Source organism: Poecilia mexicana, unplaced genomic scaffold (genome assembly GCF_051168715.1).
Source record: "Poecilia mexicana isolate PSO_F unplaced genomic scaffold, ASM5116871v1 scaffold_20, whole genome shotgun sequence".
Classification (NCBI taxonomy): Eukaryota; Metazoa; Chordata; class Actinopteri; order Cyprinodontiformes; family Poeciliidae; genus Poecilia; species Poecilia mexicana.
The window spans coordinates 22,132,442-22,158,110 of NW_028263389.1; the positions used below are offsets into that span (position 1 = coordinate 22,132,442).

General features: G+C 38.5%; 1 protein-coding gene across 1 annotated transcript in view; it reads right to left on the reverse strand.

Moving 5' to 3' along the window:
• Positions 1-25,669, reverse strand: part of LOC106904663 (1-phosphatidylinositol 4,5-bisphosphate phosphodiesterase beta-1-like) — a 50,171-nt gene that overhangs the window by 13,421 nt on the left and 11,081 nt on the right. The window contains exons 6-15 of the mRNA XM_088001364.1: positions 24,485-24,538; positions 23,888-23,963; positions 22,402-22,502; positions 21,879-22,042; positions 20,535-20,681; positions 5,477-5,634; positions 4,398-4,480; positions 3,404-3,488; positions 3,130-3,295; positions 818-873 (exon numbers count right to left, since the gene is read on the reverse strand). Coding sequence (XP_087857490.1) covers positions 818-873; positions 3,130-3,295; positions 3,404-3,488; positions 4,398-4,480; positions 5,477-5,634; positions 20,535-20,681; positions 21,879-22,042; positions 22,402-22,502; positions 23,888-23,963; positions 24,485-24,538 — 1,090 coding nt within the window. The remainder of the gene's footprint in view (positions 1-817; positions 874-3,129; positions 3,296-3,403; positions 3,489-4,397; positions 4,481-5,476; positions 5,635-20,534; positions 20,682-21,878; positions 22,043-22,401; positions 22,503-23,887; positions 23,964-24,484; positions 24,539-25,669) is intronic.

The following is a 25,669-nucleotide window of genomic DNA, read 5'->3' on the forward strand; positions in this document are numbered from 1 at the left end:
TGGCACAAGGATGAGGTGTGTGGTGGTGTTGTTTTTTTTTTTTTGGCTGTATCAAAATTGGATTATTTTGTAAATGGAAACACTTATTTTTGCATCACACAAGACAGATGATCAACAAGCGGATGTTGCCACTGGTGCAAACCATGAAGAAGACGACGACAGGAAGTGGTAGAAAGATCATGGCACTGTATATTTTTTAGTGACTTATCGCCTGAACAAATTTATTCACATGTGATTGTAATTGCATTTCTTATTAAAAGGAAAAGGTGTGAGTACAAAGTTGTGTTTTTTCGTAATTAGTGGAATATAGACAAAGTTGTACACATTTGTAAGGGAAATGCAGCAAGCGTTTGGTCCAATCGATTGTGAAGTCAGGACAGATGGAAACTGACATAAGAGGCACTTGATCACTGCATGTTTGCTCCGGCATACTATTAGAAATATGTGACACTAACACGGAGCAAGAGTACAAACGATGGATGAACTGAATGGATGAGGGCTGAAGTCTTTCAATTAAAAACTGTAACAGTACAAGATAGACAGCATCCAAACACTGACCAAAGACCAAAACCAAGGGAAATGACACATCAAGAACAGCACAGATGACAAATAAAGAGCAGCTTCGGGACAACAGTGAAAAAAAAGGCACAGACTAAAAAAAAAAAACAAAAACAGCAAACATTCACGACAAGATCAACACCAGCATGTAAGAACAGACCAACAAAGCTGTGAAAGCACACATCGCTTGCGAACGATAACAAAGGATGACAGCGGTGAGGGTGGCCCTCTGTCAGCTCTTTAAAACGTCCCCACTGACCTTTTTACCATCATCATCTTCATCATCATCATCTTCCTCACTCTCAGCCTCCATGTCTGTTAAAATTAAATGAGTTGCCATCATCTCCATGTCCCATCTCATTTCTACAGAAGAACTAGAATGAAACATGACTCTGTGGAAGGAAAGAAGCCGGCTGGCTACGAGGCAGATGCATCATGGGAGGCTGGGTGTGCGGCCTCACTGCACATCGTAGTTTAATTAGAATAAACACAGAGCTCTCAGTGAAAAAATGGTCTTGTAAATGTATTCACACCCTTTGGACTTTCCAACATTTTACTGCACAAGCAAATTCTGGACTACTCTGTCTTTCATTAAGATTTATGTGACAGACAAACTCACAGTTGTGTAAATTGTGTAAAAAGAAGAAAAAGGATAAATGTTGAAACATGATTAAAATTTGTAATTGAGTTAATGATAGAAGCTGTAATTAATTATAGAAAACCATGTTTCGACAAAATAAGCAACATTTTCAATTTAAAAACAATTTTGATGCTAATTAATTGAATAAATAAACATACATATGAGCTCAACAAGAAAGATATTTATTGTTTTCAATCTATTATTTAGGTTATTCAACCATCAGATTGGTGCAAAGTGCTATCTAGGTTTTATGAACCTCTGATTGTGAGCAGAACTTCTTTAGAAATGTGGTGATCAGCGTTGGGGACGTCTGTATCGCTGCTACATTTTAGCATTGAGATGCTATTTTTGATCAGCTTCGCTGTTAGGCTAACTCCTTTTAGCACAACTTGAACACAACAACAGTCTTTTCTAGCGTCCCATCAGAAAGGTTTTGAAACAAAAATGAACCCTCAGTGGGCCAAGGGAGGAAGCTTTCTCTTGCTGCTATTTGTGGATGTCGCTTGTCTGTCAGATGTACAAATGTATCAGAAACGTACAAACATAAAGGTTCTACTTGGAAGAAAAGCAATTAATTGTCTTTGTAAATTTGTAACACCTTAAAATCTATGTAATTAATGAATCAAAATTAACACGTTAAAGTTCCAGCCCAAATTTTTTAACATAAAAAAATCTGATACTTTTTTTGTTTGATTAAAAAAAACACTCCTAAATAAAAAACAGTGCAACCAAATAGCAAATGGGCACAGCAGGCAGGTCAGAGATGAAGTGCTGGATAAATTTTAAGCGGTGTTTGGTTACAACCCATTGTTGTCTGAAAACAAAATAGAGTTTAGCACAACTGTGAACTGACCAGTAAATGACCATCCATCTGCACTGACAGATGGTGCAAGAAGAGCATAAGTCAAAAAAGCAGCCAATAAATCCATGGTAACTCTGGAGACGGTTCTATGCAAATAACTGTTTAAAAGAATATACCATAGTTATGTTGAAACATGGTATCTGCATGCTTTGATGCTTTTCTCCAGTTGATGGAGCCAAAAATAGGAGAATTTCGAATGAAAAACTTGAGACTTTGGCAGATGTTCACCAGAACATGTTAAATGGCCCAAATCTGTATTCAACTGAGAATTTGTAGCAATATTTTTCATCCAGTCTGACTGAGCTTCTTCACAAAAAAGGACTTTAATATTTTCAGTCATAAAATCCCAATGAAATACATTGAAGCTGCTGGTTGTAGCGCATCATTTTTCAAGTAACAAACCAAAAGACAGGGGCTGCTCTCGGACGAAAACAGACTATTTCTTTCGTATCTTAAAAGTGCTCTGTGAGAAGGAATTTCAGCGAGAAATCCTGGTCTGCTTTCTAAGCCATGGCTGGGATCTTTGGTCCCAGAAAATGTTTTTAAGGACCTGGATGCCAAACATGTCAATACAGCCTTTTAATTTCCCTCTGCGCTTCTGTCTTAATTGGCGTTCAGACCTTCTGAGCTCATCTGGGAGGTCTGTTCATTACTGAGGCATCCCTGATGAGATGCAGCGGTATGAATGTAAAGACATCTGAAGTTCCACTCCGGCTAAAAGGTTAAGATAAACACACATGAGCCTTGTGAAAGCAACTGATCATTACAAAAACCCCACACACATGAAATTGCTTTGTGTCTCTGCCTTCTAAGGACGGCTCCGTCGCTGAACCTTTCCAGAACGACAGCAGTGACTCATATTTGCAAGGATAGATGTGAAAACAACTCCACAGATTGGGACAAAAAGCATTTTAATTTGAGTCCTGAAGGCTCTGACATTTTGTGTCTTCCTGCAGAAAATGCAGCATCACAAATCCCAAAGTAAATGATTGTCCTTTTTTTTTCCTTTGACTGTCACAGCTGAGCATCTTTCATGTGGATTTCTGAGTCTATTGTCTTTGTGTCATACCTCCCGTGTTGTTGCTAGGAGACACTGGTTCATTGCTCTGATTGGCAGGCTGGTCAATTAGCCTCTTGGTGTCAGTGGTGTTGGCGGGTTTGTGAGATTTCTTGTTTTTGATGAGGATTTTGCCCATCAGCTCCTGAGGACTGGGCAGAGGGACGCCCGCCTCCAGCTGCAGACACGGAAAAAGTGTGAGGAAAAAAATAGCGAAAGAGAACGGCGGTCAGTGCAAGGTTACTTTCAAAATCACAGCATGAAACAATGTTCTGCATTTTCCTACAGGGTATTTGTCCAGAGGATCGATCAGCAATGCTTCTCCGAAAATAGAGCGACAATATTCGGCCATTTTTGCCTGCTGCTTCAAGCTGGAAAACACATAAAGAAATGTATTTACACATTTTATTTCAACAATGACATATTCTACGTAAACAGGATAATACATTCACCAGTCAGTTTAGCTGGCACACCGGTTAAAAAGCAGATCAGTTCAATTCAAAAACAATTTATCTACACCAAAAGAAAATTAAATGTTGTCATAACTCATATCGTCCAAGTGTCTTAAAATATGCTGTGGGCATAAAGTATCTGGAGAAGCAGTCAGTCTTACAACGGCTTTGAAGTGGCCTCTGACTGAAGACTGATGCTGTATGACAATCTCATGGCTGTCATGACATGCTAACAGATTCAAATCTAGGCAGCAGAAACAATATTCCACACAAAGACAGCAGCTGCGTTTCTGTTACCAACGTGTACAAAACCTTTGCAATTAAATAGGAAGCACAATTAAAATCACAATTGAATAAGTTTGTTCACGCAATAAGTCACTAAAAATCATGTTATCCTCCAACTTGTTCCTGTCGTCGTCCTCTTCATGGTTTGTGCTATCTGCAACCTCGGGCTGCTGATCATGTGACACGTGCTGACAAGCACTGCTAATCCACCTCATTTGCCTTTGCCACTCCTCTTTAAATCTCTGTAATGCTGTATGGCTAGAAAGGCTGGACACTGGATCCAAAAATTAACCAACCATATGGTGGTATCGCAATGCAATTTGGCACCTAGACATGGTGAAGGGAACTTTAAAAGAGAGTTTTATGATGGGGAAGAACAGGATTTAACATGACAAAGACTCTATTGTAATCCAATGCCAAACACCTCTGATAGGTTTTCTAACCTATTGTTAAATCTATCATAAAGCACGAGCTGCAAGCAAGATAGGAAGGTGTATGGAAGAAAAACTGGCTGGTGAATGTATGTGTTAATAAAGTCCTTACGAGTCGACGTGGTTTTCAAATGAAAGTATGACAGGAAAAGGTGAAGTCTTAAAGGCGCATTCTGCAATGGCTTCAATCACCTCCTACAAAATAAAACAAACCAAAAAAAAAAATCATCCTTTAGTTGATTTGTCACGTATCCATTTCACAAATAGGATATGCAGGAAAACAGCCTTAACAAGTTCTAACATGGATTAGATTTCAGTGAAGCTGACTCAATTGCTTTAATATCAAATCTGTTTAAGATGTTGGTTGGAACCCAGCCAGCGTTGGTGCATTGCCTGGCAACAAGAGACGTGACTGAGACTTAGCCTGACAAGTCAGTCACATGCTGGCTGCAGCCAGCAACATGCTTTTAGGGACAATTCTGGCTGGAAATTTAATCACTTGGCAAAATTGGCAGTGCTGATTTAAACTGGTTGATTTCCTGGCATGGACTCATGGCATGATGCTTTACAAGAACACTGATATGACTTTATCGCATTTCGACACATCACCTTATTAGGATTTCTTAGGAGCTGGACCAACACAAGGTAATGTTGTGTTGATCCAGCAATCACAATTAAAGGTAGAAAATAAAACATGATTTCCAAACCTGAATCTTAAAACAAATGCCTGCTATACAAACTTTAAAAACATTACATCAGAATTATGCTCTCACTTCTGAAGGTTCATCATATAGGATTTCAGTAAAAACATCAGCTTGTGGCTGTATGTGGTTGAAAAAAATTAACATGTAGCAGTAAAATTGTCAACATGGTACAGATTAGGGCTTTAGGCAGGGCATTCCAGAAGACTATTGTTAGCCTCCTGCTTCGACTATTATAAAATTTGGGTGTTACAACAAGATGATGACCCCAAGCATGAACGGTTAATGATAAATGATAAACTTCTGGATAGCTTTTCCAAAACTTTGCCTTCAACCCTGTCTAAAATTTGTATAATATGCTTAAATTTCCCATGTCTTGAAATCAATAATGAAGCTGTAGTTAATGGATGCGCTGAAGTATGACAAATTTCCGCTGACAACATTTAAGACGTAGCTTTTATCTCACAGTTTCAAACAGTGGCTGACAAACCTTAAAGGAGATTTCAGAGGTCATGGTGAAGCCGTGAGTTATGACCGGCTCCTCCTCAGCGGTCCGCCCTTTCCACACGTCTAGTTCCACACAGCGACAACCAGCCAGCAAAACCTGCCGGTACATCTCCACCGAGGAGCTTCCTGCCAGCTGGCCCGCTGAAACACACGTAGAAGGAATATAAACAGAAAGAAAACTGTGACAGCTTGTCGTCGACCCCAGGCAGCCAGGCCCACCATACTGTTTGCCTAAGATAAAATACAACACTTATGTTAGGGAAATTATAAATCATGACTAATGACAACAAACTTCTAAAAACAGGTGGAATGTTGGACAAAATGAAAACATACTAGAGATTTTAACTCCTAAGAGCTGAAAATCACCACTTTTTTTTTATCTCAGTCACACGAGAACTGCTGTAATTCCAAATTCACAACACCTAGACTCTTCAAACTTGGACTAAATAATTCTGCTCTGATAGTATAATATTTAGAATCATGTTTGTGATTTGTGAAACTTCACTTAACAGACCCCTGCAAAAGATCTGTCCTTCCAACAGCCATCACCATCTAGAGCCTCAGATCTGTCCTCTCACACACGTTCAATTACTTGAACCAAATCTTTTAAACATGACTTTAACTCTTGGCAATCTAAATCTAATTTTACGTAGGAGGTCCCAAAATCTTCAAATATGTTTATTATTATTATTATTATTATTTATTAAAGCTTTTATTATTAGAATATGTTCAGTTTGATCTCCATCTTTGTTGATCATCTTTAAACTGAATACTTTTTTTATGCTTTGGAAATGATTTGATTTCAACTTATTTATTAGATTTTTATAATCTATATATTTTTGTTTAGGTTTTTTTACTTTTAAATTCATTTAGTTTACAGTAAATATTCACATGTTATATTTCTATGTATTGTCATATATAGATCCATTCATTATCTCGCTGCCTGACAAAATAAACAACTTTTTTTTATTATTGGCTGCCTAATGGGACATTGTTTCTGTCCCAGATTCCACCTCTGATTGGTTGTTAAAATAAAAGTAATTAATCTGACTAGTAATGGGAATAAATACTAACATCATTAGTAAGAGTTAATTTAAGTTCAAACATGTAAAACAGAAGGCAGAGAAGCTGATTATGTGAACGGGCATCTTGAATGAAAACAGGACGTTTCCAGTGAACGGTGAAGCTGCTCTCAGTGATAAAAAATAATGATTCACTAGAATAATCTTCTCAGTTTGGGTTTCAATGGAAAATATTTAACACAATTAAAGTTAGGTTTTATATTGAGGAGTGAGCAAATGCTTAAATCACAGCAGAGCTGCATTAAAATTACTAAAATTGAACCTTTTATTTAATCAATTTACATCAAACTACATAATGTAGTGTAAATTCTTGTACCTCTAATTTTTACATCTCAAAGCTCAAAATGCTTCAATGTCAATGTCAAATTTATTTTTATAGCACTTTAAAACAGGTATAAAACTGCACCAAAGTGCTGTACAAGAACGACAACACAAATGACAAAACAGAGTATAAAACAACACATCAATTAAATGCCAAAGAGTAAAAATGAGTTTTAAGAAGCGATTTAAAATGATCCAGGCTGTGGGCAGATCTAATCTGGAAAGGTAAGTTATTCCATAAAACAGGAGCAGCAACAGAAAAAGCTCGATCTCCTTTCCTCTTAAGTCGAGTTCGAGGAACTGTCAGTAATAACTGATTATGTGATCGTAAAGTTCTGGACACAGACCGGAAACTTAAAAGGTCCTGAAGATAAGGGGGGGCTAACCCACTTAAAACTTTATAAGTTAACAAAAGGATCTTCACTTGATAATCTAAAAAGTTTACATAGCTATGTTTAGGGGATGTAAAAAGAAACTGTACTTTGGCTAGGCCGTTCCTAAAGCTTTTTGGGAAGGGCCCAACAGAGTTGGCCTGATGCTCTTAGAGCTACATGGAAACATTTGTACCTGGTTTTCTTTATGTCTCTTACTCACAAATATTCAGTTTTCAGGTTCACAGTGTTCTGTACTCACATGTTTGCATGTGGGAGTGTTTGTGGGAGATTAGGAGTAGAGAATAGTTTTTATTCTGTTTATTATTTTGACTTTTTTTTGGAAAACATACGAGTGTCCTCCGTCACCTCCTCTGTCTCCCTCTCATTATTCTTTATTCTTTCTCCAAGAATGACCAAACTTGGGCTTTGTGAAGAGGACGTTTGTTCTGGGGAATCATGTGGTGACAAAGAAAAGTTCTGATATGTGATCTCTAATAAAACAACTTTAAAACTTAAATCCGTTCGTCTGAGTTCTGAATAAAAGGTGTGCATCTCGTTACATCTTGCATAAATCTAACATAATGTAGAAATTCAAACACTCACTTGATTAACACTCACTTGATCAAAAGCACAATAGACGGTCTGATATTGATTGGCTGGAAAAAAAAAAGGATTTGAAGTGGCCTAGTTAAAGCCCAGATTTAAATTTGATTGGTCTGGCTTTTCCAGGCTGCACAGTGGCACAGTTGGTAGAGCTGCTGCCTTGCAGCAAGAAGGTTCTGGGTTTGATTCCCTCCCTGTGCATGCGTGGGTTTTCTCTGGGTACTCCGGTTTCCTCCCACAGTCCAAAAACATGACTGTCAGGTTAATTGGCCTCTCTAAATTGTCCCTAGGTGTGAGTGTGCATGGTTGTGTGTCTCTGTGCTGCCCTACGGCAGACTGGCGACCTGTCCACCTCTCACCCTGAACGTTAGCTGGAGATCGGCACTAGCAACCCTCTTGACCCCCCTAAGGGACAAGGGTGTAAGAAAATGGATGGATGGTTTGGCTTTTCCTTAAGCAGGCTGTCCAAGGTGGGACTGAATTAAAAATAAATCTTTAAAGAAGAAAAATAATGAGCAAAAATATTCCATAAGCCAGTTATTTCTGGTTACTTTTTCCTAATAAATTACTTTTATTATTATTTAATTTTTTCAAACACTGCATTTAGATTTTTACTCGTATCATCTTTACCTGAATTTAAAATGTGCATTTAAACACTTAAACATGACAAGAACAAAAACATTTTGATGATTTCTACCGGATTTATTTGCTCCAGCTCAGCACATTATCCCCAAAAATCACTTTTCAGTCCTCTGTGATCTCTACATACCAATATATATTTTATAAAAACATTTTGAACAGTGCTGCATATCAGTGAGGTTGCTCTGTGAGTTTAAGGCAGTGGTCCCCAAACTACGGTCCGCGGGCCGGATCCGGCCCACATCCATTTTGGTGGTTTCTTCAACCACCAGGGGGCTCTTTAGCAAGAAGTGAATCATAGGAAGTCAAAATTGGAAATAAAAGAAGAAATCGCCTATTAAAACAGAATTAGGTTTTAATAGGGAATTGAAATTTGAGAATGTTGTTGATCAGTTAAATCGCATTGAGGGGGAAAAGAAGATTTTTTGTTTTTTTTTTTTGTTTTTTTTTTTAAATAATACTGGGATCATTATGAGAATTTGAGGTATAGATATTAGCATCCAGTAGATGGCAGTAGGGCAACAATAATGGATGCAAGCTGCTGTTGAAATCTAAAGAAGAAGAAGAAGGAAAGCGGCCATTTTCATTTAGCACATGCTAGTAGCAGACATGAAGGATCAGCACTTTCACTGTTGCAGTTTCCATTCAGAAACTACCGTAATCAGTTCAGTTAAATCTAAACTTGGCAACTTTTTCCTTTTCAACCCTAATAAATGTGATATTCAATTGACCTGTTATTACTCAAATTTTGGCTGTCCGCCCCCCTCTGCTGCTGCTGCATCGTTGTGGAAAACCTGGAGCGGCAGAGATGTCTGCGGCTTATAGCCCGGAAAATACGGTATTTATTTCATTAATAGTGTTATTATTTATTTCCTGGATTTTTTCTGTGAAGAACCCAGAGAGGGTTATTTGATTGAGCTTTCTGGAAAACAATACATTTTTACATTTAGGCACTCCTGCAATCGTCACACTCTTTCTGTTACAAACTGACTCCGGCCCCCCAGCAGAGAAAGGAAAAGTTATGTAGCCCTCACAGGAAAAAGTTTGGGGATCCCTGTATTAATGTCTATGGTTGCACCTAGTAGCCCGCTCTTTCCCACCGCTACAGTGTGTGCTAACCAACTAGCATCATGGCCTGTTGGCTACTTCCTCTAGCCGCTGCTGGCTCCGAAACACAACAAAACTCGTATAATATCTTTTAACACATTACATTTCCTTAAACAGTCCTCGAACAGTACCAAATAATAAAAGTACTTAGTTAAAATAAACTTTAGGGTTATTCTCACCTCAAGCAAATGAGCACACGGGAGACGCAGTTTGTGTTACTCCAATTTCTCTCAGCTTATGAGAAACGGCAGAGCAACAGGCAGCTCAGAGTCCCAATACACCACCTACCGGTGAAACACCGTTACTGCACCCATCATCTTTAACCCCTGTTAACAAATAAAATATCTTCTTATCATAACCCCATAAACATTTAAAGAAATGCATGCTCTTTTTTCACTTTTGTGGGCACACACCAGTGGGTATCACAAGACTGATAGACAGGCCCACCAGGTCGTGTTGTGGTTCCACTGACACTTTGCTCTATGCCTGTTAGGAGATGGAACCCAAATAACAAATAAAAATGGGTAGGGCGGTAAAGTGGAGGGTCCAATGGTTCCATGACCCTTCCTGTTAAGCTGCGCACATCACTGCCAGTTCAGACTTGTGGGAATAATGCATTTAGTGCACACAGATTTTTTTTTTCATAGCCCATGCTCACTGCGTGCTATTTTTACCCTTAGCAACAGTTGCCATGCTTCTGACAATGATGTCATCAGCATGACTTCAAATGATGTCTGTGTCATGAGGCTCTTCTGAGGATGACTTTATGATGTCATAGAGTCCATGACATAACCAACTGATCAGTTAATTCTCTGATCAGTTACCACAAATCAGCCAACACAAGATTCATTTGAACGTTTTAGCTCACCACAATAAAAATGACTGACGAAAGCCCACAGAGGCAAATGGAAGTGAGGCCTAAGGTCTCTTTTTGGACAAAAGTCAAAAAGACATTCTCCAACAAAGTCCATCCTGGTCAAAGAAGCCCAGATTATAAGAAGAGAAAGTTTCTCAGCGAATTTCTGTGGGAGGTAATTGAGAAGGCTGCAGATGAACCAACTCTGCATCTTGTCCGAGACACATTTGACGAACAACACAGCAAAATTTTGATTTTGCTATTGAGAAAAACTGGAGATTTAAATGTGGACGTACTCTCTGAGGTGTCAGAAGAGCTCGCTGAAAGGATTTTCCAAAGTGTTGCAAGAGATGCATTCCACTTTGCCAGTGGACTGCATTTAATCGCACTGCTCGATTACCCAGAAGGACACGAAGTCATTGTGGAAAAATTCAAAAAGCACCTGGAGAATCCTGTTCGTCCAAAGAAGATGTTAACAACCACAAAAAGAAAGATCCGAAAGACGTTTTTTCCTACCGAGGACTTGTACGCAGATGAAAACTGCCTGAGTGAAGACTATACTCAGGCAACCATGGACCCTGAACAATTTTTGAGGGACGCAAACAGGATGGGCTTCAGGCGAGGAACAGAAGACGGAAGGAGAGTTATGGTGCAAAAAATCCTATGGAGATTGATTTACAAGTCCAGTAATAGATCTAGCTATGGGGCTTACAAACAGAAGGACACTGAACCGGTCCAGAGAAAGCTTGCTCCAGAAATCTGGAAAGAAGTCAAAGACATTGATTTTGTGTTTTTTGAGAAAATGGAAAAAAAAGTCTGCAGAGATATCTTACAACTTCTCTGTGGCAATGAAGATGTAGTTAGAGAACTGCTCTTCAAAATGATCAAAAGCGACAACCCAATTGTGATTCACAAGGTTGTAGAGTGCTTCAAAAGAACCCTGGCACGACCGCGGATAATCAATCTCCGAGACACCTTTCTTCAGAAGGCATGGGGGCTCATCAAAAAGGCTGCGTGTGGTGGAGATGATTCTGACGAAGAGGAGAGGCAAGAACCCACCAAGAGTGAACCAAACGTTGAGTTTAGTCCACGCTTAGCTGGGCCTGTAAATTTGGTCAACCCAGAGATCGGTACTGACTCGGAGGAGTCAGGACCGGTCTCCGATTCAGGACACACCTCGGAGACAGGACCTGCCTCCGAGTCAGGACAGACCTCTGAGACAGGACCTGCCTCAGAGTCAGGACCCACCTCTGAGTCAGGACCCAACTCCGAGTCAGGACCCGTCTCAGAGTCAGGACCCGCCTCTGAGTCAGGACCCAACTCCGAGTCAGGACCCGTCACAGAGTCAGGACCCGCCTCTGAGTCAGGACCTGCCTCAGAGTCAGGACCTACCTCAGGGTCGGGACCCATCTCAGAGTCAGGACCCGCCTCCGAGTCAGGACCCACCTCTGAGTCAGGACCCAACTCCGAGTCAGGACCCGTCTCAGAGTCAGGACCCGCCTCTGAGTCAGGACCCAACTCCGAGTCAGGACCCGTCACAGAGTCAGGACCTTCATCAGAGTCAGGACCCGCCTCCGAGTCAGGACCAGTCTCCGAGTCAGGACCCGCCTCCCAGTCAGGACCTGTCTCAGAGTCAGGACCCGTCTCAGAGTCAGGACCTGTCTCAGAGTCTGGACCCGCCTCCGAGTCAGGACCCGCCTCCGAGTCAGGACCCGTCTCAGAGTCAGGACCCGCCTCCGAGTCAGGACCCGTCTCAGAGTCAGGACCCACCTCCGAGTCAGGACCAGTCTCCGAGTCAGGACCCGCCTCCCAGTCAGTACCTGTCTCAGAGTCAGGACATGTCTCAGAGTCAGGACCTGTCTCAGAGTTAGGACCTGTCTGAGAGTCAGGACCTGCCTCGAGTCTGGACAGATGTCTGAGTCAGGACCCACCTCAGAGTCAGGACCAGTCTCAGAGTCAGGACCTGTCTCAGAGTGAGGACCCGCCTCCGAGTCAGGACCAGTCTGAGTCAGGACCAGTCTCTGAGTCAGGACCCGCCTCCCAGTCAGGACCCGTCTCAGAGTCGGACCTGTCTGAGAGTCAGTACCTGCCTTGAGTCTGGACAGATGTCTGAGTCAGGACCTGTCTCAGAGTCAGGACATGTCTCCAAGTCAGGACATGTCTCTGAGTCAGGACCCGTCTCAGAGTCAGGACCTGCCTCGAGTCTGGACAGATCTCTGAGTCAGGACCAGTCTATGAGTCTGGACAGATGTCTGAGCAGGACCTGTCTCCGACTCACGACAGACCTCTGAGTCCTCATGTCTAATGGTGTTTTCAGGATTTTTTCTCACCAACAGAGTGACACAGTGTCAGAAGTGTCAAAACTGGATGCGTGTCCTCAGCAGAATTTTGCAACCTACCAGAGCGGATGATTATGGCTTTAAGAGTGCGTACAAGTTTTCAATCTGAGAATACCAGAAACCTTTAGTCATCCATTGCTACAGTCAGAGCAAGGTGGGTAGGGTGTACCGAAGAGTCAGAATGGGAGGCCGAAGGAACGGTGGCGGACTGGAAGACTAGAAGAGGTTCGAAGAAGAAGGAGAGAAGGAGCGGGACTGACGTATCCTTAGAGAGGTGGGGGTTGGGGGAAGAGAAGAAGGAGGGAACGAAGGAGAGACATTGAGGGGGGGCTAGTGTACCATGAGAGGTACATTAGGCCCCCCTCAATGTAGAGGTAGATGTGAGGGGTCAAAGAGGGTGTGGGGCGATCTAGCGTACCGTTGAGTGCTGGGGGGGGACGGACGGCGTATTGCAAGAAGGGGGAGGAGGTCTGGCTGTAGAAGGAGGGGGGCGAAGGAGAGACATTGAGGGGGGGCTAGTGTACCTCTCATGGTACACTAGCCCCCCCTCAATGTAGAGGTAGATGTGAGGGGTCGAAGAGGGTGGGGGCGATCCCGATCCCCCTATAAATGCTATTTTATTTATATATTTAGGGCTATTGTAAACAAATATTTTAGTAATAGCGTAATCTATCGATTATTCTTACAATTAATCGAGTAATCATATAAAAGAAATTGACAAAATAAAGTACTGGTAAATCTGGCATAACAGCAGTGTTACTATCAGATATCAATATCAGTCCAATTTTTCATTTTTGAGCTTCCCTAACAGCTACTTTTTTGTAGTTTAGAAAACTAACCTGTAATAATAACAACTCGCTTTCTAAGTTAACCTGAAAAAAGTTATACAAAAATCTAAAATTAATTTCAATTTAATAAAAAGAGGCAGGCTCACAAATATGCTTATTAAAAATAAATGATCCAGCTTTTAGTTTATGTAGTCAGTCAGATGAACTGTCACGTTGCCCCATACATATCAAGCTTTGAGTTTGAGAATATGGGAAATGTCGCCTGAAGTGGTGGTGGTGGGCCATAATTTAACAGTTTGTATATTTTAAATTAAGGGGAAAAAACTGTTAAATTATGGAATAATTCTGTTGAAATTCCGTAAAAAATGAGAAAATGTATTGGCAGAAAATTACCAGGACATTTCCTTGTTTTTTTAATGGAAAAAATTGAAATAAAATACTGTTAAATTACGGGAAACTTCTGACGGAAATTCTGTAAAAAACACTGAAAATATCCTGGCAGAGAATTACCAGGACATTTACTGTACTTTTATATACTTTTTTTTCAGAATTTCCATCAAAATATTTTCCATAATTTAACAGTTTTTATGTCAAATTTACCAATATTTTGTTAACCCAAAACTGAAATTCTCTCTCTATTTACTCTGTCTTTTGTGATTTATTCAAAAACTTTAAAAAAAAAAACCTTGGACTTTTCCAAATACTTTTGTCCTCCAAACCATTGAAGTCTGTATTCTATACCATATGTTAATTATAGTGTAAAATATATTAAAGTTAATGTATTTAATATATTCTTAACACAATTTTTCAACAAAATTTAATTCTAAGTCCACAGGAAATGTAGTTGTAGAACACAAAACACTTAGTTTGAAAGTAGCTCATGCAAAGTGATGTAAAAATGAAACCATTCTACAATCAATTTGCAGACTTTATTTTGCAATTTAAGACCATAAATTGACATGTCATCTAGTTTTTATAACTAACCTTTACTATTATATATTAAGAACTCAACATATTCTTGAGCTTGCTAATGTTTATCTTCTGTACATCACAACTAATTTATTGCATTTTACTATACAAATTTTCAACATATAAATTAAATGTAAAGCAGTCTTGACTCTAATCTTTGAAGTCAAATAAACAATTTTGTTCAGTTATTATACTATAAGATGGAACATAAAAAATGCTTTTGAACATGAAAATCATAGTTGTAAACAGGACCAACATAATTCAAAATAAATGCTCAAAGTCAACGATTATTTTTTATGAAATACAGGTATAAATATTTTGTTAAAAATCAAATGCTACATAAACCCAACCGATAACACTTTATTTGAAGGCGGGTGAATAAGCCTGACATGACACCGTCATAAACACCTGTCATAAGTCTTCATGAATATTTATGACTGTTGTCATAAAGCGTCATTCGGTAAATCATGACACTTTTAATACAAAGTTGACATTATTGAAAATGTCTTTGTTTTGACAACTTGACATTAATCTAGACAAAAATGATTAATGATTGATTAATAGTATTCAGCAGGTTGTTTTCTTGTAAGCACAAAGACAGTACTCTTATTTTTCATGATAGTATTATAAAAATAAAGCTGTGGTCAATAAATCCCCACATATGATTTATTTACAATATGTAAATAAGTTACCAGTTCAGACTCTGCTAGGATCTCAATAGAGCTTTGGAGCTGACGTCACAGCGTATGACGTTTACGTCGCTCGCTGAAGTTGGTTTCCAATTCTAGCTTCCAATAGCTAAAGGGCGATTCCACTTAATTTTTCACTACCTTCCGCATCAATAATCGACTGTAGTTTAAAATCTACTATACCTAGACACTTCAAACCTGGACTAGATTATTCTGCTCAAATAGTAGAATATTTATAACCATGTTTGGGATTTGTGAAACCTTTATCTGATTTGTGAAAACTCAATAAAGTTCGATTTTCACCATTTTGTGGCATCTGGATCACACTAGATCTACTCTAATTAAAAAAATACAACTCCTAAACTCTTCAAACCTGTACCAGATTATTCTCCTCTTCAATCTGGATATTTAAAACCATGTTTAGTATTTGTGAAACTTTTTCTGATTTGTGAAACTTTAAAAAAGAGTGATTTCACCACTTTTTTTTTTATCTTGGTCACACGAGAACTGCTCTATTTCCAAAACTACGACAGCTAGACTCTCCAAACTTCAACTGGATTATTCTCAACTAAGAACAGAATATTTAGAACCATGTTTGGGAGTTCTGAAACTTTTATCTGATTTGTGAAAACTCAATGAAGTTCAATTTTCACAATCTTTTGGCATCTGGATCACCATAGATCTGCTCTAATTAAAAAAACTACAACTCCTAGACTCTTCAAACCTGCACTGGATTTTTCTGCTCTAATAGAAGAATATTTGAAACCATGACTGTGATTTGTGAAACCTTTTTCTGATTTGTGAAACTTCAATAAAGGTAGATTTTCACCATTTTTTGCATCTGGATCACACTAGAACTGCTCCAGTTCCTAAAATACAACTCATAGACTCTTAAAACTTGGACTTGATTATTGTGCTCTAACAGTGGAATATTTAGAACCATGTTTGGGATTTGTGAAGCTCTTTTCTGATTTGTGAAACTTCACTTCACTTAACAGACCCCTGCAAAGGTTCTTTCCTTCCAACAGCCAGCATGATCGACAATAACTTATTGAAGAATTAATGAGTTACAACAACATTTAATTTCCCATTGGTTAAAGTGGTTAAAGTGGTTTTGAATTATAATTGAATTTGAAAAAAACCGCATGGAACATGTATGAATAGTAATCTGATCTTTAATGAAGTTTCACAAATCACATAAAGGTTTCACAAATCCCAAACCTGGATTAAAATATTCTACTATTGGAGCAGAATAATATAGTCCAGGTTTGAAGACTCTAGGTGTTGTAGTTTTAGAGCTGGAGTAGCTCTCATGTGACCAAGATTCAGAAAACGTCTGAAATCAACATTTATTGAAGTTTCACAAATCAGAAAAAGGTTTCACGAATCCCAAACATGGTTTTAAATATTCTGCTATTAATTGATAATAATCTGATTCAAGTTTGAAGTGTCTAGGTGTTGTAGTGTTGGAATTAGAGCCGTTCTCGTGTGATAAAAGATAAATAAAAGGGGTGATGTCGCCCTTTTTTGAAGCTTCACAAATCACAAACATGGTTTCAATTATTCTGCTATTAGAGCAGAAAAATCCAGTGCAGGTTTGAAGTGTCTAGGAGTTGTCGTTTTTTAATTAGAGCAGATCTATGGTGATCCAGATGCAAAAAAATTGTGAAAATTGACATTTTTTGAGTTTTCACAAATCCCAAACATGGTTATAGAGATTCTTCTTGAAGAGAGTAATCTAGTCCAAGTTTGAAGTGTCTAGATGTTGTAGTTTTTTAAGTAGAGAAGTTCTAGTATGAAAGAGTTCAACAAAAATGGTAATAATCAAACTTTAAGTTTTCACAAATCAAATAAAGGTTTCACAAATCGCATACATGGTTCTAAATATTCTGCAGTTAGAGCAGAATAATCTTGTCCAAGTTTGAAGAGTCTATGAGTTGTCTATTTTTAATTAGAGCAGTTATAGTGTGATCCAGATGCCAAAAAATGGTGAAAATCGAACTTTACTGAGTTTTCACAAATCAGATAAAAGTTTCAGAACTCCCAAACATGGTTCTAAATATTCTGTTCTTAGTTGAGAATAATCCAGTTGAAGTTTGGAGAGTCTAGCTGTCGTAGTTTTGGAAATAGAGCAGTTCTCGTGTGACCAAGATAAAAAAAAGTGGTGAAATCGCCCTTTTTTGAAGTTTCACAAATCAGAAAAAAGTTTCACAAATACTAAACATGGCTTTAAATATCCAGCTTAAAGAGAATAATCCAGTCCAAGTTTCAAGTGTCTAGGAATTGTATTTTTTTCATTAGAGCAGTTCTAGTATGAAAGAGATGCCACAAAATGGTGATTATCGAACTTTATTGAGTTTTCACAAATCAGGAAAATGTTTCACAAATCGCAAACATGGTTATAAATATTCTGCTATTATATATGTTTTCTCCCTCTTCTTCCTCACATCGTGTCTTTAGGAAACTTTCAAAACAAAAACGGAAGATTTAGGATGTATCTTACTTTTCACTGAGTGAAAGAATATATAAATAATAGTCTTTACCACCTGTGTAAACTTTGCCGGTGGATGTTAAAACACATAATATAATTTTTATAATATTACATTGTTTCATTTCTAATATAGGCTCTTGTGTCAGATAATCTAAGTCAATGTTAGAGAATAATATTTTTTTAGATTTACAGAATCTCAGTTAGCCTTCATAGCGGGACTGAACCCGTATTACACCAAGCACTGTAGCTAATGTTAGCTGGTATCTCGCCGGTGGACATAAATACAGTAAAGTAATATTCTAATCACAATATATACACAATAATATGTCCATCTTACTTGTGAAATGTTGTCTGTGGAGCCCTGACATCAATAATCCATAGATCCGAACAACAATATCCCTCAGTGCTGAGGCATCTTCTGCTGTTTTGATTGAGCAAAGTAGGAGGGACGACCGCTCCAAGATGGCCGCCGTATTTCCTGCGCCGGAGCAGCCAATGCGGGGTCTACTCTTATATTATGTCTATGGGCCAGACCTCCTGTTTAAAAAGAAGCCGGTTTGTCACCTAATACATATGAGGTATGTGTCTTATTAACTTTACATTTTCTTTGAGAAAATAACATTGACTATGTTCTCTTTCTTTGTAACGTTAGCTATGAGTAATTCAAGCCAATCCTACCTTGCTGTAAGTTAATGTTAGCTAAAGTTATTAAACTCCATTACTGTAACGTTAGCCCTTAACATTAAACATTTTAAAGACAGGCAAATTAGTTTTTTCCCTCCAATTTTAATCTAGCAAATTAAAAGCTAACATGTTAGTCAAAGTTATCCTTTATGTGCATTATTTATCAACCTGGCTGATGTGACACAGTGCTTGTGTTCTTTGCTTTGGCAACTTTAGCCACATGAAGACCCATGTTAGCCTAAGGACACATGGTGGGGGGCAAAGTTGGCTAATGAAGACATGCTACGAGTGAGGAGGATGATAATAAGGACCAGCCACCAGAGAAAGAAGCAGATGAAATATTCCCCAAGAAAATAAGGTAAGTCGTTTTTGTGTTAATATTTTCTCCAGGTGAAGTGGAGTGGGACAGCCAGGTAAGTGGGGAATGGGGAGCAGGAATCAGTGTTCACCAGCTGAGTTAATAAGTTACGTTTTAGACAATTAAAAACTGGTGTTAAATCTATTTGATAATTAATAAACTTCTTGCAAACATCAATAAGCCAGAGTATCTGGTTAGAAATAATTTAGAATGGTCATTAAGTAAAAAGATGCATTCATGTGCCTAAAACTATATGTTAAATGATGCAATCTGAATAACAACAATGGCAGTCTGTCTGAACTTCTGCCAGACAAATATTTGATCAGAATAATTTTGTTCAGCTCCAGTTATTATTCCACTTGTATTAAGAAATAATTGTATTGCACTTTATAACAACCAGTCATGTTAACTAGGCATTTGTCTGCCAGTCTACCATTCTGACAGTGTGCAGCAAGGGACATTTTTGAAATGGTATTTAAATAAATGCTGAATTATGATGACATTGTTTTTTGTCTTTGTTCTTTTTTTAAGTGACCACAATGAATTGAGTCATCACCGACTATGAGAATGTCCAGAAGAGATTCACCAAGTTTGAATTCATGAAAAGGCTTTTGCCATGATTAACTATTGCTGTAATTTCTGGGCATTTCTGGACACCTTCAAAGAGCTGCTTCCAGGAAATGAAGACAAGAAGAAGATCTCCTGTTTTCAGAGCATTACAGGAAGACTATTACGAAGGAGATGGCTGACATAATCAAAGCAAAACATGTTACTGTTGAAAGAACCTATTTTCTTAAGTTAAAGAATAAGTAATTCTGTTTTAGTTTTTCAATCAGCATTTCAGAGTAACCAGACGTTAAACCCTCTGTTATCTTAGAACAAGTTATCTTTTGTTTTATTCCAATGTACAAAGGGTTTGTTCTACAGTTATGATGGTAGTTATAAGTAGTCCAGTGTGTTTCACTTCACTTGAGGTAAGACTTAATATCAATGACTCTGTTAGCATAGCATTTGACACTGTAATAATACTTAATGACATCTTTACAATTGTTGCTACTAGTTTCACTTTACTTGACATAAAAGAAATTGTTATTGACTATTATTAAATCATTTGACCATGTAATAAAGCTTAATGAAATCTTTATTGTTGGTCCTACTTGTTTTGCTTTATTTCAGGTAGTGGAAATATTAATCGCTGTTTTGTTAAAGCTTTTGATAGTGTAATAACAATTAAATCATTATGACTACTATTATGACATATTTATGACATGATTCTTGGTTAATATCAAGTTGTCATAACAAAGACATTTTGAATAATGTCAACTTTGTATTAAAAGAGTCATAATTTACCGAATGACGTTTTATGACAACAGTCATAACTATTCATGAAGACTTATTGATGTTCATGACAGGTGTTATGTCAGTCTTATTCACACCCCTTCAAATAAAGTGAAGGGGTGTGACAGAGCTGAATGACATTCCACTTTCTTTGCATAGTTAAAATGTCACTGTGTTCAGTATTTTATATGGATACAAACAATACATTTTTTGTCTGTGCTCTTAATTTCTGTTTGTGTCAGCTATTTACTAAATGAATAACTTGCTAAACCCTTAGCCAGGCCTACAGCTTATTTTATCATACTCAGTGAATTAGATCTGTGACTTCTTCAAACAATAAGACAAATGTGATTGCTTCTTATCGTGTATGTTGGGTTTTTAATATTTGTTGTGTGTCCCTTACCTGTAAGGTACGTATTATGCGATGAGTTGATGAAATACTGTGATAATGGAAAGTTCATGTCTTCAGACTGATCCAGTTTCTCAGGAGGAATGACACCGTTCTCATCACTGGACAGATAGCTGGAAAAAGCCTGGAGAGAGATAACACCTAAAGACAACATGCATACAAAAACACAATGTCACACAACATATGAAGTTAAAAACAATTTACATTTAGAATGAGTACGAAAAGATGTTATTTTGTGCTAAAAGATATTTTGTAAAAGTGTGCACAATGGCTTAAAAATCCTCTATATGGTTTATAATAAAACAACTTTATGATTTTTTTTTTACAGTCCTGAATATGTTAAGAAGCTTTCTCTCTACTTGAGCTTTAGCACCTTGGTGGCTAGGTCTGAAACAGGTGTGGGCATAAGAGTCTTTTAATATAGTTAAAAGAGAATTTATGTTAAAATGGAGTTAATGCTAAAACGGAAAATCTGCCGAAAATAAATTTATGCTAATACAGATTTCATGCTTAAAAGGAAATTATGCTAAAAAGGGAATTTGTATGAAAATGCTAACATAACTTTTGCATTTTGTTGAACCTTCCAGGCCACCATAGAAATTGGTACTGGAAGATCAATGCATTTAGTCTGGACCTCATCCCTGATAAGTAAATATGTTTTGCAAAAGTGATGCAACACTTGTTAGAGATGAGTCTTTCTGGTTTTAAATAGAAAATGTAAGAGGTAGTCACACCAAGTACCACAAATGGTAAACTGTATTGATCTGAGTAGCGCCGGTTGTAGTGAACCAAAAAAGGCATTGGAGAAAAAAATAAAACCAATAGCCCATTCTAGAAACAGAGACTGGTTTGATGCTCTGCAGAGGTGCCCCAAAGAATCTTTAGGTACATGCTTTTTGTTTTAAGATGACTGAAACAAAGTGTAGAATTTTAAAAAATACACTAAAACATTTTGATGCCTTAGTTCAGGGGTCTCAAACTCCAGTCCTCGAGGGCCACTGTCCTGCAACTTTTAGATGTGCCTCTGCTGCGCCACACCTGAATAGGATAATTAGGTCATTAGCAGGACTCTGGTGAACTGATCTACACAAGGAGGAGGTAATTAAGCCATTTCATTCCAGTGTTTTGTACCTGTGGTACATCTAAAAACTGCAGGACACCGGCCCTCGAGGACTGGAGTTTGAGACCCCTGCCTTAGTTAGATTTATGCATCTTATTTTATCTAAAGTATTACATGTAAACACCAAGCTATCTCTTAAATCATTATATTTAGACATTAAAATGTGTTTTAAGCATATCTCAATCACTTGGGATAAAGAAGGCTTACACTATGCATACCTTGCTTTAGATTGTCCTGGTCATGTTGGTAACGCTCCATCAGAGTGTGTGTCTGTGTGGGGCGAAGAGGGGGGTAAAGAATTTCATTGAGCCTTGGGTCTCTCTGCTTGTTGTTGATGAACTCAGTCATCTGATCGACGGACATCCCCCCACCTTCGCCTCCTCTGCAGAAAGGAGCGCCGTCAGTTTAGCACACAACAACCATGGGGCAAAAATATGGAGCTCATCGAGAGTGGTCTAGTAACCCTTCATGCTAAAATGTCTTTTTCCTACTGATCTCATGTTAATTATTCCTGTATTGTTGCCTTTTGTAAAGAATCAAAAATCAAACATTACTTCAAAAACAGGACTTCAGCTTTTTTTGCTTCTGACTATTTTCCTCAAGAAAATTCTTCTACTGTTAATTGGGAAATTCAAAACACCTTGATAAAAATCACCCACAAATATTACACTAGTAAGACATTTTCTTGACTAAAAAAAAGGTTCAAAAGAATTCTAAATGATACGGATGCTGTTTTCCTACTGCAGTTTGAAGATGTTGCCGAGTTCAGGACGAGGACACAGACTCTCCAAGAAGTTCCTGTAAACATCCAAGGTGAAGTCCTCCAGTTTGATGCTGTCGCCCTGGTCAAATAAAGAAGACACAGAAACAGGTTTAACTGTAACATCAAGAGGGGAAAACGGCTAAGTCAGATGTGTTTCTGTCTGAAGCTGTGGGTGTTTATTGTTGTTTCTGTATTTGGATTCTTTTGGGTGGCTTATTAATTTTCAATAAGGTCTTTTAGTGTCAGTTTAGTCTTTGTTGAATTTCTTGCTTTTTCATTGTGATTTGCTCTTTGTGTATTTAGTTTAGAGGTGGTTCATAGTGCTCCAATTGCTTGAACTTGGCTCAGTAAGTTAAGTAAATTTTCAGTTTTTCAGCCATCACTCTCCCTGCCTACTTGTTCCTCTGCATTTGGTCCTATGTTAAGATGAAACATGATGGATGAATCTGGCCACAAAGACTCAGCAGAAATCTTCCCCTCTGAATCAGTGCTGTGGGTTCATTATGATAGGGAGGCTTGGCCTTGCTCTCCCTCATGGCGATTGCCTGGAACAGTGGCGGAGGCCTGTCCTTCTGCTTCCCTCTTTTGTCCCGGTGGAACCGCCCTCACCAAACATTCTGTAGACTGGCTATAGTCTCTGTTTATCCCAGAGCCTCAGCCAACCTCGGCTGATGTTCTATCATTCCCTTCATCACCTGAGCCTCCCCAGATGGCCTCTAGTCCTTAAGCTCAGGCTGCATCCACAGCCCATGCCTTACCTCAGAGTGCATGAACAGCATTCCTGAACGCCTCCAGTGCTCCCTAGTCAGTCTCAACTCAGTGCCCTAAAGGCCAAACTTCATTTCAGAGCTCCAGAGCGTGTGTGCCACCTGCTGTACCCCCAGGACCACCTGTTGTACCCTCCAGCCAGCTGTAGTTTTCACACTGGAAATCTCCAGAGTCTGCCTCTCAGTGCTTCCTTCAGAGACTTCCTCTGTTCTTCTGGCCTACCACTTCTTTGCATGTGGGTCCTATTTCTACACAAAACTGGACAGTTTCAGTCCAAAATTGACATTTCTAAAGCATGAATAGCTCCATTTCCATTGACCCTATAATCCCAATGAAATCCTTTGTATCCTTTGTTTCTGGTTTCATAAACCTCAGTGTGTGCTTTAACAGAATCCCAATTTGGATTTGCCAAAGTAATTTAGATTTTGAATGACAGAGGAACAAATGAAGTCCAAGGAACTCTGAAGGAGGTCCGTAATTTAATGCCAATAGGAAGCTACGAAGAAGGTGCTAACTTTTACGACATTAGCCAAAGGTGAACTAACGTCAGTATTTTCATGGTGCTTAAAAATTATCATTTTATCTGCTACTGTTTCTGTTTACTATTGGGAACCCAATATCTGAAATTGTGTTATATTCATTGTCACCTTCATCTATTGTTGGCTGCATCTTTTTATAATCTAAACTTCTGCTCACCCGTCCATATGGCAACTTGCAGCTCTCGAGGGCATTCTCAATTCTCTTTCTGTCCGACGAAAACAGCCGGCCAATACTGCAATAGGAAAAACGCACGACCTCATTTAGAACCTTTAACAAAGTTAATTAAATAAACCTCAATAAAAGCTCTTCTACCTTTATTTTACCTCCTCTTCTGGCATAAGTCCCTTTTGATAAATATCTCTGCATCTTTAGACCTCTTGAATTTTGTGGAACTCCATCCTTCCTCCTTTACTTTTCCAAGACACCAACTGACCTTAATTTGCTTCTAAAAAGCAGCTTTCCTTCATACAATGTCTTATGTGCCTCATAACTCTGGCACTGGTTGATTACCAGGTCAGTGCTGAATTAGGTACCTCCATGAATAATGTCCCTGTTTTTGCTTCCCCAAGTGCACATGGAATTAGGTTTAATCTTGGAAGCAAGGGACACGAAAGAGCAAAGTTTAAGTTTGTGAGTGTCTCTGCAGATTTTCTCAGGCTATTTCTTCACATTTACAAGCCTCTGTGCCTAAAGCCTAATGTTCAGACACAGAACACAGACTGACGATGACAAAAGTAATCATGAAAGTCTTACTTTTTCACAGGAATTTTTCCCTCTGCGTTTGGCTGAAGAGTTAGCCTGACATACCTGAAACAAAGAGAAAAGTAATGAAACATTTTAACAATTTGTTGAGTTACAACTGTACGCTTTACTATGCCCTGTTGGGGTTTTATGAGACTACATTTTTCAACAAAAAACCGTCTGAAATGTGTGACAGGTCATTGCATTCAGTCCTCCTGAGTCAATATGTTGTAGAATCAGCTTTTGCTGCAGTGACAGCTGAATCTTTTGGGGTATGTCTCTACCAGCTTTATCCATCTTTACCCATCATCAATCACAGGTTGCAATTAACATGAATGCAAAAGAGTTCAGCTCTGTTTTAATCTGACCAGACTTCCTTCTTTCCCACAGTTGCTGTGTCTTCAGTTGGTTGTAGAAAATCACATGAGTTTAGATGTGTAGATGAGTACAGGTATGTAGAGTTTAGGTGTGTAAGCAAAGGGTTTTTTTTGTCGTTTAGGCTGTGTGTTCACACAGATTGGGCATTTTGGAAAACATAAACCATAATTTTTGAAAACGCCAGTTTCATGTTTTCAGTAACTGCGTTTCCATGCAACTATAAAATTGCATGAACTGAAATTAAGAAATTACAAAATTAAATTTGTTTAATGGAAGCATGCTAATTTTGAACAAACTCAATAAAACGTTCTGACACTAGGATGAGATTTTTTTTTTGGCCTGTATCCAAATAGATGCATTTTGCAAAACTGCAATTGAAACACTTTTTTTACATCACACAAGTCACGTGATGAACAGCAGGATGTTACTACCGGCAGAAACAGCAAAGAAGACGACAGGAAGTGGTAGGAGGATGATGGCTTGTTTTTGTTTTTCTGACAAAGTGCAGCTGGCTCCACCAGAGCTCTCACAGTATCACACAGTTCATAAAACGTTGTCATTCCAATGTGTTGAATCATAACTCATCTGTAAAATTACTGACTACAATTTCCTGAAAAAGCTGCATATAAGGCCGCTCCCAAGTAGGTGGGGCTTGTTGCTCCAACACCTGTATAAGACGTTTCCTTTGATAGCTGATAGATGATCAGCGACACCATCATGGCTGCATTATAAATATATCTCATGAATGTGTTTACACCTGTCATTGCCAGGACTTTTAATGACTTATGGCGTTTAGAAGCTTGTTTACATGTGACTATA